Here is an 11,618-nt window from a genome sequence, read left to right on the forward strand (position 1 = left end):
TAGGGAGGGACTACAGCCTGCAGCACCCTCAACCCGAAGGTGAGATCAGAGGAAGCACCCATGTCTAGCTTATAATGATTAAAAAAGGTGCAAGGGGATGACCACGTAGCCGCCTTACATATCTGGTTGATGGAAACTCTAGATGTTTCTGCCCAAGAGGTTGCCATGGCTAGGGTAGAATGCGACCTTAAGTTCTGCGCAGCCGGACCGCCACCTGCTGTATAAGCTAGAGCGATAGCCTCCCTAATCCATCTTGCTATTGTACATTTTGAAACTCTAAGACCCTTTCTAGAGCCCTGGAAAGATATAAATAAGGCAGTCTTTTTTCCAGGGATTAGTGACAGATACTCTAATAAACATCTTCTAACATCTAAAGTATGAAGTTTTTCCTCCTTCTGGTTAGGGGGAGGAAGGAGGGAAGAACTATCTCTTGTGTCCTGTGGAAGTCTGAGGCAACCTTGGGCAAGTAGACAAGGTCTGGCCTAAATACTATCCTGTCGTCCAAAATCTGCGTGTAAGGAGGGATTCTAGATAGTGCTTGGATATCGCTTATTCTACGTGCTGATGTAATAGCTACCAAAAAGGCTACCTTGAGGGATAGAATCTTAATTGAGGCAGACACCATAGGTTAAACGGAGCCTCCGTCATAGCTGTAAGGACTAAGTTCAAATCCCATGGTACGCACCTTACCCTGTGTATGGGCCTAGATCTGCCAGCCGCTTTAATCTTGATATTCAGTAATTTTTAGCGATATCACAACTAAATAAGGCATCAAGGGCCGAAACCTGCACTTTCAGGGTACTAATAGCCAGACCTAATTCAAGACCCTTCTGCAGGAGTTCTAGAATGTGCCCTATAGGCACCCCCTCTTCGGCTTTAAGGTCAGAAGTAGCTAGAAATTGTCTCCAGGTTCTAGCATAGATTTTGATTGTAACTGATTTACTACTCTTCAGTAGGGTGTCTATTAGATTGGGGGAGAATCCTCTATCCCTCAATAATGCCCTTGCAAACTCCACGCCGTCAGAAGGAGCCCTGACTGGGCCCTGTAAGAGAAGATCTGGAAGTACCCAGGGATCTCAGCCATGATAACCAAGCACTTCTGGGTCAGAATGGTGCAATCAGCATAATCCTTGCCCTGTCTTCTCTGATCTTCCTTACTACCAGAGGTAACAGGTATAATGGGGGGAAAGTATAGGCCAGATTGAAATCCCACTTCCTCAGGGAGGCGTCCACCATAAAGAGGTTTTTCCCCCGGATTCAGAGAACAGAACTGTTTTACTTTTCTGTTCTTCCTGGTGGCGAAGAGGTCTATGTCCAGTTGACTCCACATGCGGATAATCTGGCTGAAGATAGCTCCATTCAGACACCACTCTCACTGCCTTAGTGTGTTGCGGCTTAGAAAGTCTGCTGTGGTATTGACTTTTCCTCTTATGTGTAGGTGCTGTCAAAGATAGAAAAATGTCTTTCCGCTGTCTGGAAAAGGCATTCTGCTACTTCCATCAGAGCCTCGGATCGGGTCCCATCCTTGGTGGTTGTCCCAGAGAATTCTGACATGGTGACCCTGCAGTTATACAAGGAGTTTTGTAACCGACAGCTCTACCACCGATAATTCCTTCAGTTTGGAGGAACTTTCTACCTGGGGATCCCTTTGTCCCTGGACCACAATTTCCCCCTATGGGCCCCCCCATCCAGAGGGACTGGCATCTTTAGTTACTATATGTGATATGCGATTCACCCAGGGGACTCCTGAGGACAAGTTATCCCTGCTAAGCCACCATCTTAGGGAACTTAAGGCAGAATGACCCAATGTCATTCTCCCATGTAGGGACCCCCCCCCAGGGCCCTATCATTAAATAAAACATCTCTCTGAAGGGCTCTTGTGTGAAACTGAGCCCATTTGATGGCCAGGATACAAGATGTTAGGGAACCCAATAAGGGCATGGCCTGCCTGAGGGTCATGGAGGGTCTATTTACTGCCCGCAAAACCTGATGATGAATGTGAATAATTTTGTCAGTTGGCAGACAACATTCCTGATTTTCTGAATCTAAAATGAGGTCGAGAAATTGCTGGACCTTCAAGGGTTGTAAACGGGATTTTTCAGAGTTTATCAACCAACCTAAGTGTTCTAGAATGGATATAGAACTTTCTACCTAGGAAAGGCAATAATCTGCCGAATTGCCTATAATCAAGAAGTCATCTAATTAGGGAACAATCAAGATGTCCGACTCTCGAAGGTGGGCTATAACTTCAGAAATCAACTTCGTGAAGACTTGTGGGGCTACTGAAAGGCCAAAGGGGTGGACTCTATACTGGAAATGCCGAACTATGCCATCCATAGAAACAGTCACTCTCAAGAAGCGTTGATAATTTGCATGAATAGGCACATGATAATACGCGTCCTTTAAATCTAAAACCGCCATAAAACAGTTTTGAAACCTCATTTTTTATTGCTGAGCCAACGGTTTCCATTTTAAAGGGTCGAGTTACCAGAAACCTATTGAGGGACCGAAGATTGATGATGGTCCTATAAGAGTTATGCAGTTTCCGAACCAAGAACAGGGGAGAGTAAAAACCTCTACTCTGCTCAGATTCTGGAACCTTCACCAGGACCCTTTTATGGCACAATTTGACAATCTCTGTCTCCAGGGCAGACTGTTCTATCTGAGAGGGGCGGACAGGAGTTATCTTGAATTTATCCTCTGGGAACGAAGGGAACTCAAGCTTTAGTCCTACGGATATCACGCCATACACCCAAATGCTATTGGTGATACGAGACCAGGCTGGATAAAAGGCTGAAAATCTACCCCCTACGGGGACCGCTTGTTATTGGGATGGGTTTTTTGTTCCTGCGAAGAATGCCTAAACAAGCCAGTCTTCTCTTCCTGTCATCCCACTTGGAACGATCCCTTGTCGGTCTTCTCTGACCGAATTTTCTCCTGCTGAAAGGACGTTGGTAAGAAGAGGACGATAGGTTGGTAATTCTTTTTTTCTCATCCCCTGCCTTATCCAGCAGCTCGTCTAGGACCGAACCAAAAAGATACTCCCCTTCACATGGAATGGCACAGGGCTTAGATCTTGCTTGGATATCACGTAGCCAGCATTTTAACCACAGTGCTCTGCGGACCATGGAGAGACCGGCTGCTCTTGCCACCATCCTGACTGAATCCACTGAGGCATCCTGACAGGCTGCGGCCCCTTTAATTGTTGGAAGGGCTCCCAGAATTGTCTCCTCATGTGCTCCCTCCTTTAGCTGAGACTCGAGTTGGTCCAGCCAGACCATCATAGATCTGGTCACGCAAGTGGATGCCACTGCTGGCCTCAGGGATCAGGCCTCCATCTCCCAAGTTCCTTAAAGAAAGATGTCCGCCTTTCTATCTAGGGGATCCTTAAAGGCCCCCATATCCTCAAAGGGCAGGGAAGATCTTTTTGATGCCTTGGCGACCGCTGCATCTAATTTAGGGGCTTTATCCCAGACGTTAACGGCCGGGTCATCAAAGGGGTATCTCTGCTTGAGGGCCGGAGGTGAGGAGCCCCTCTTTTCTGGCCTCTTCCACTCCCAGAGAACCAGTTCCCCCGCGGATGGCAGCCGCCATGTTTCCAGCACCAGAACCCCCCCCTACGCGTGTGCAGAAGGGAGCCGGCGCCGGTGACCTCCGATGACGGCCAAATGTGTCAGAGGCCGCTCCAGGATGCCCGGAGGAGAGAAACACATGCACCCGCACCAAACACCGCCAGACCCAGGTAAGCACGGAGCCCCCTGCACCGCCAAAGCCGCAGGGAGCCCAGGAGAATACTTACCACAGCGCTGGCTACTGCCAGAGACAACAATCCTCCGGACCCCGCTCCCTGCTGCTCGCTCCCGTGCCATCCCTCGAGGACCACCGTGGTGCTTCCAGGACCCCCGTACAGGTCGAGGTAGGAGACCTCCCCGCTACCTGAGCCGATCGGCCGGGCCTGGGGATGTCCTGTAGTCTGTAGGAGCCAATCCCATCAGGAACAAGAAGCCCAACTGATGCGTGGGAGAGGTGTCGCTTTTTGTATCTGTAGGTTTCCTGTTCCTGAAGGGCAGATCCCCTCTCTTGTGCTGTCACTTTTTAAAGTGTGCTTGTAGTTAGAATTTACCCCTTCATGTACATTCAGTTTTATTTCAGTCTGCTGCTAAGGTTTCCTATGATTCCCTTAGGCATACTGAGGACATGATTCCAGTGGATGGAGCTCGACTGCTCCTTTATGTAGGGACACCTTTGTGATTAGTCACTCATTTATATACAGTACTGAAATATTAAAATTCCATTTTTAATTGCATGGACACTCTTCTACACTTAGATAGGATGCGTGAGAGAGTGAAATCGCACTGATGGTATATTAGGTAGGGAAATCCTGATGACATGTTCCCTTTGAGAACTGTCTAGTTGTCTAATCGCTGCCACTTATGCCAATGTCACCAGGTCATAAGTGGTCTTCACATTACCCATCATTGTGTTAATGTTATGGCATGTAGTTGTCTTCCTTACTACCGGTACTTACGAGGGTTTTCATTATGAGCTCAATAAAATAAATGTAGAAATCCTTTTGTGTTGTAGAAAAATTCACATCCAATCTATCTTTCTTCCTCATAGGAAATCCTTGTGAGAATAACTGGTTATCACTGAATTGTAAAAAAGAAGATATTAGGAAGCAGTCTAATGGAGAAAACCTCATTACCCTTCATGGACCTCCTGGACTTCACTGCACTTCACTTTCTTATAATCCTCCTAATCATGAGGAACCCTCTCCTGAGCAATCTCACATTGTTACCACAATTCCAGGTGACAAAGTGGATACAAGATTTCAGTGTGACAAGCAAATTACTAAAAGCTCATATTTTTTAACACAAAGAAAGCACAAAGGAGAAAAGAAATACTGCTGTTCAGAATGTGGGAAATGCTTTACAAATAAATCAAGATTTGTTATGCATGAGAAAATTCACACAGGAGAAAAGCCATTTTCGTGTTCAGAATGTGAGAAAGGCTTCTTATATAAAACACATCTTGCTACACATGAAAGAAGTCACACAGGAGAAAGGCCATTTTCATGTTCACAATGTGGGAAGTCCTTCACAGATAAAGCGAGTCTTATTAGACATCTCAAAATTCATACAGGAAAAAAGCCATATTCATGTTCGGAATGTGCGAAATGCTATACAGAGAAAGCGAGTCTTACGACACATCAGAGAATTCACACAGGAGAGAAGCCATATTCATGTTCACAATGCGCTAAATGCTTTACAAATAAAAGGAGTCTTAATACACATCAGAAAATTCACACAGGAGAGAAGCCGTATTCATGTTCAGAATGTGGGAAATGCTTTACAGATAAATCGAAATTTCTTAGACATGAGAGAATTCACACAGGAGAGAAGCCATTTTCATGTTTGGAATGTTGGAAGTCCTTCACAGATAAAGGGAGTCTTATTGTACACCAGAGAATTCACACAGGAGAGGCTCCATATTCATGTTCAGAATGTGGAAAATGTTTTAGAGATAAATCAAATCTTATTAAACATCAGAGAATTCACTCAGGGGAGAAACCGTTTTCATGTTTACAATGTGGAAAATGCTTTACAGATAAATCAAGACTTCGTAAACATCAAAAAATTCACACAGGAGAAAAGCCGTATCCATGTTCATACTGTGACAAATGCTTTGCAGATAAATCAAGTCTTATTACACACGAGAGAAGTCACACGGGAGAGAAGCCGTATTCATGTTCATGGTGTGTGAAATCTTTTGTAAATAAATCAAATCTTGTTATACATGAGAGAAGGCATGCAGGAAAGAAACTGTAATTATGTTCAATGTGCTTTATACATTTTAATAAACATTGATCAGCATAAATAAGTACACCCAATTTAATAAGTAAGATTTTAATTAATATCTTATTGAACACAAGAACAATTTCTAATATGTTGCCAATACGGAGTTTCATTGAACATTTATTTTAACCAATAACCTGAAAGTAAGGTTAATAATATAACTTTCATTACAAAATCTTCAGTTTTACTCAAATTACTGTATTTTACTGATTATAAGACGCACTTTTTTCCCCCAAATTTGGGGGGAAAAAGGAGGTGCATCTTATAATGCGTATGTACCTTACTGGTACGTTGCTGTAGGCCGCAGGCTGGGATGAGAGGGTGCCTGGCATGCTGCAGGTGCCCGACGGTGCTGCACTGGGGTCTCCCGTGCCACTTCGGGAGGGCTCCGTTGCTATGGGGGTCTCTGCCGACATTTTGTGAAAGGCCAGAGCCACCGCTGGTCCATGGTTTCCTGTACGATGGACTCCGGTAAAATGGCTGCCGGGGGGGCAGTGCATGTGCAGATGGAGATCTTGGGAGATGAGATCTCAGCGCTGAAATCTCATCTCCCGAGATCTCCATCTGCACATGCGCCCAAGGCGGCCATTTTCCTTGAGTCGATCGCACAGGAAATCATGGAACTGCAGGGGGCTCTGGTCTTTCACAAAATGTCAGCAGAGCCCACCCCCCCCCCCACAGCATCGGGGACAGAGCACAATGGTAGCACCAGCACTGGGGATACAGTGCAGCAGCAGCACAGGGGACAAAGCGGCGTGCTGCACATCGGAACACCCCCTCATCCCAGCCTGCGGCCTGCAGCAACACTCCATGCTTGCCTCCTCCAGCAGCGGCCCTGGGACCCCACTTCACCACAGCCACCACCCCCGGTAAACAATAAGATGCATAAATTAAAAGAGGCACCACCATTTTATTAAGAAAAAGTTTTTTCCTATTTTTCTCCTCAAAATTTGGGGTGCGTCTTATAGGCCGGAGCATCTTAGAATCTGAAAAATATGGTAGTTCATGTAAAAATGAGGACACCCCACATCGAAAACTATTGCATCTAGTATTTTGTATGTCCTCCATGATTTTTAAGGACAGCAACAAGTTTTCAAGCCAAGGAATACAAAATTTGGTGACATAATGCAACATCTATCTTTTTCAAGAACAAGTGCTCTTTGAACCTGGATGCTGGATGTATAGTGAAGCTCAACTTGACTCTTCAGAATTCCCCATAGGTGTTTGGTTGGGTTCAGATCAGGAAAGACTTGGCCACTGATTCGCTTTCACCCTGTTGTTCAGAAATACAACAGTGGCCTTACATGTGTGTTTTGGATCATTGTCATGTTAGAAAAGTGCAGGTCTGCCAAGGGCACAGAGTGATGGCAGCATCTTCTCTTTCACTATAGAACAGAACATCTACCATCATTGACATGCAGCTCCCCGACACCAGCAGCGTTCATGCAGCCCCACATAAGGATGCGGCCACCACCATATATCACCGTAGACACCATGAATTTTCATAGTATTCCTAACCTTTGCTATAGCATACCGTTTTGAAGCCATCAGTTCTAAAAATATTTGGTCTCGTCATTCCAGAGTATGGAGTCACAGGGTCTTCATATTTTTCAGCATGTGCCGTGGCAGATTTTAGGCCATCTTTTTTGTACGTGGGCTTTAGGAGAGACTTTCTATGTAGTCATCACCCATGCATGCCATTCCTCTAAAGAAAAAGTCTGCTTTCAGCTCACTTCTCAATGCTTGGTGAGATCCATGAGAAGTGCTCGGATGAGAAATCCTGGTTGAGAATGAATGGATAGGACTTGGAACGTCAGAGAAAATCCAGCACTTTTTGTGAATAAAAAACAAAACTTTTATTGAAACATCTAAATTAGAATCGTAGCAACATCAAAAAAAACGACATCCTGGGGATAGGAGCAAATAAACTACAAGTTTCACACCAGTGTTTGTGTGCGGTTCTTATGTGATAATAACCAGTAACCTGCGTCTAAAGGGCCTGTCACACTAAGCGATATCGCTAGCAATATCGCTATAACGTCACTGGTTTTTGTGACGTTATAGCGATATTGCTAGCGACATCACTATGTGTGATACTTACCTCCGACCGCTCCCCCGCTGGTTATCGCTGATCGTGCAAGAACGGCCTGGACTGTTTCTCGTCGTCTGCTTCCTGCTGGGCTTCCTGCTGTGGAGACGAGCGACGTGTGGAGCCGGGCGGGAGGACGTCAGGATCGCCTCGTCTGACAGGTAAGTAGCAACCGCTGACCGCTACTATGTCGCTGGTGAGATCTGCCTGTGTGGCAGCTTTCGTCGTTTTTAAGAAATCTCAAGATGGAAGAGGCCAGGAGCCATTTGGTGAGCTGCATTTCATGCTACATGTTCACAGACTTACCAGTGGAAAAGCCAAACTTCACATGCCACAAATGCAAGCTTGTGTCCCTGTTGGAGGAAAAGTTGCAAAATCTCGAAGAGAGGTTAGCTACGTTGAAGATCATTAAGGAAGGTTGAACAGTTCTTGGACAGAGCAGAATTATCTCTTCATGTTACAGAAAGAGAAGAAATTCGAAGTGCACCCGAAGAAACAGAGGAATGGAGACATGTGACCCAGAGAAGCAGGAGGATCAGGAGGCAGTCAGCACCCATACTGCTCAGAAACCAGTACCAGGCTCTCACGCAGGAAAACAATGAAGAAATACATCAGGATAAGACTTTGCCAACAAGCAGCAACCTTGTACGCCTTCAGAGTCCTCCTGGATGGAGAAAGAAAAATGTTGTGAAGAAGAAACGGAGAGTGGTGGTCATGGGGGATTCCCTGTTGAGAGGAACTGAGGCCGCTATCTGCAGACCGGATATAACTTCAAGAGAAATGTGTTGTCTTCCAGGTGCAAAAATTAAAGATGTGTCTGACAGGATATCAGGACTCTTCAGACCTACAGATGACTACCCATTCCTGCTACTACATGTGGGGACAAATGACACTGCAAGAAACGACCTGGAAACCATCTGCAGAGACTTTGAAGACTTAGGCAAGAAAGTGAAAGAACTGGGAGCGCAGGTGGTCTTCTCTTCCATCCTCCCAGTGGATGGCCATGGAACAAGGAGGTGGAATAAGATTCTGCAGGTGAATAACTGGCTACGTCGATGGTGCCGTCAGCAACGATTTGGATTTCTGGATCACGGAGTGAACTACTTATACGATGGACTACTTGCTAGAGATGGGGTGCACCTTACGAAGACTGGAAAGCAGGTATTTGGAAGTCGCCTTGCTACACTTGTAAGGAGAGCTTTAAACTAGAACAACATGGGAAGGGAAGCAAAAGACCAGAAAAAGCCATACACCTGACAAATGCTATTGAGAACTCTGCTATTAGAAGTGGAAAGGAAGAACAAAGACGAAAGAATCTAATTAATAAAAATATTGGAGAAAGAGAAACCAATCACAAACTAAAATGTTTCTATACTAATGCACAAAGCATGGGCAACAAACAAGGAGAATTGGAACTACTAACACAGGAAAAGAAATATGATGTCATTGGAATCACTGAAACTTGGTGGGACAATACACATGATTGGAATACAAGACTAGAAGGATACAACTTATTTGCAAGAAACAGACTTGATAAACGAGGAGGGGGTGTCGCATTGTATGTTAGAAACGCGTATATCTGCACAGAGATTGAAGCTTCAGAGACTGGGAGTTCTGTGGAAACTGTTTGGGTAAGAATACAAGGACAGAACAATGGAAAGGACACCATTGTAGGCATTTACTACAGGCCGCCTGTGCAAGCTGAAGCTATGGATGAACTCTTTATGCATCAAATGGCCAAGTTCTCCAAAAAATATGACATAGTTGTCATGGGAGATTTCAACTATCCAGACATTTGTTGGGAATCTCTCTCAGGCAAAACTAACAGGTCAAGGAAATTCTTATCCTCTCTTGCTGACAACTTTATCTTCCAAAAGGTAAGGGAGAAAACAAGGGGAACTGCTACCTTGGATCTAATCCTTATAAACAGGGAGGAAATGGTTGAGGAGGTAAAAGTGGCTGGGACCCTAGGAGGTAGCGACCATGCTATTTTAGAATTTTGGATAACTAGAGGCGGAAGACCTGTGAAGACTCAGACATCAAGGTTAGATTTCAGAAAGGCAGATTTTAAGGGATTCAGAAAGAGAATTGGAGGGATCCAATGGCTGGATATCCTTAAAGACAAAAATGTCCAGGAAGGATGGGAAATCTTGAAAAATGAAATTCTCAAAGCACAGTTGTTAACAATTCCGAAAAGAGGGAAGAATAGGAAGCAGTTAAGGAAACCAGGATGGATGAACACAGAACTTAAGCACATGCTAAAAAGGAAGAAAAAAATGTTTATAAAATGGAAAGAGGGAGGCATATCTAAAGAAGAATATAATGCTGTCTGCAGAACCTGCAGGGCACAAATCAGATTATCTAAAGCTGAAAATGAATTGAGGCTTGCAAGAGATGTCAAAAGCAATAATAAAGGATTTTGGGGATATGTCAAAAGTAAAAGAAAAGTCAAAGATGCTATAGGATTTTTACAGGATGAAAATGATGAAATGGTAAGACAGGATGTTGAGAAGGCTGAACTTTTAAATTCCTATTTTGCATCTGTTTTCTCTCAGAAAGGAAATGTAACATCAACTGTTATTCACTGTCCTATTAAGGGAATAGAAGAATCCAGGATATCTATAAACAGAAAGATAGTGAGGAAACACTTAGCTAGCCTAAATGAATTCAAGTCTCCAGGTCCAGATGAATTACACCCCAGAGTACTGAAGGAGATAGCAGAAGAAATTTTTGAACCCCTCTCTATAATCTTTGAAAATTCTTGGAGAACAGGAGAAGTGCCAGAAGACTGGAGAAGAGCAAATGTTGTTCCTATCTTCAAAAAGGGGAAGAAGGTGGACCCAGGTAACTATAGGCCGGTGAGTCTAACTTCTATACCAGGAAAGATCTTTGAACAAATTATTAAACAACATGTATGTCAATACCTGGATAAGAATGAAGTGATTAAACAGAGTCAGCATGGGTTTGTAACTAATAAGTCATGTCAGACTAACTTAATTTCCTTCTATGACGGTATCACTGATTGGGTGGATCAAGGAAATGCTGTAGATATAGTATATCTTGACTTCAGCAAAGCATTTGACAAAGTCTCTCATACAATCCTTATTGAGAAAATGATTAAGTATGGAATGGACAAGGCAACTGTTAGGTGGATTCATAACTGGCTTAGTGATCGGACCCAAAGAGTGGTCGTAAATGGCTGCACATCCAGTTGGAAGAATGTCTCAAGTGGGGTACCACAGGGCTCTGTCCTGGGCCCTGTATTGTTCAACATCTTTATCAACGATTTAGATGAAGGAATTGAGGGTAAACTGATTAAATTTGCTGATGACACAAAGCTAGGAGGGATAGCTAATACTAGAGAAGAGAGAGAGAGGATTCAAAAAGATTTAAATAAACTGGAGAAGTGGGCAGCAACTAACAGAATGGTTTTTAACAGGGAGAAATGCAAAGTACTACATCTGGGCAATAAAAATGGAAAAAACATATATAGAATGGGAGGAATAGGGCTAAGTGACAGCACATGTGAAAAAGACTTGGGTATACTAATAGATCACAGACTGAATATGAGTCAACAGTGTGATGCAGCAGCAAAAAAGGCAAATGCAATTCTAGGATGTATTAACAGAAGCATACAGTCTAGATCACGTGAATTCATTATTTCCCTCTACTCC

General features: G+C 44.0%; 1 protein-coding gene across 1 annotated transcript in view; it reads left to right on the plus strand.

Annotated features, from left to right (window-relative positions):
* Positions 1-7,800, plus strand: part of LOC141073094 (uncharacterized) — a 160,164-nt gene extending 152,364 nt beyond the window's left edge. The window contains exon 4 of the mRNA XM_073560430.1: positions 4,621-7,800. Coding sequence (XP_073416531.1) covers positions 4,621-5,828 — 1,208 coding nt within the window. The 3' untranslated portion in view covers positions 5,829-7,800. The remainder of the gene's footprint in view (positions 1-4,620) is intronic.
* The last annotated feature ends 3,818 nt before the right edge of the window (positions 7,801-11,618 follow it).

The sequence above is a fragment of the Dendrobates tinctorius genome, unplaced genomic scaffold (genome assembly GCF_039654945.1).
Source record: "Dendrobates tinctorius isolate UK_male_01 unplaced genomic scaffold, ASM3965494v1 ptg000296l, whole genome shotgun sequence".
NCBI lineage: Eukaryota > Metazoa > Chordata > Amphibia > Anura > Dendrobatidae > Dendrobates > Dendrobates tinctorius.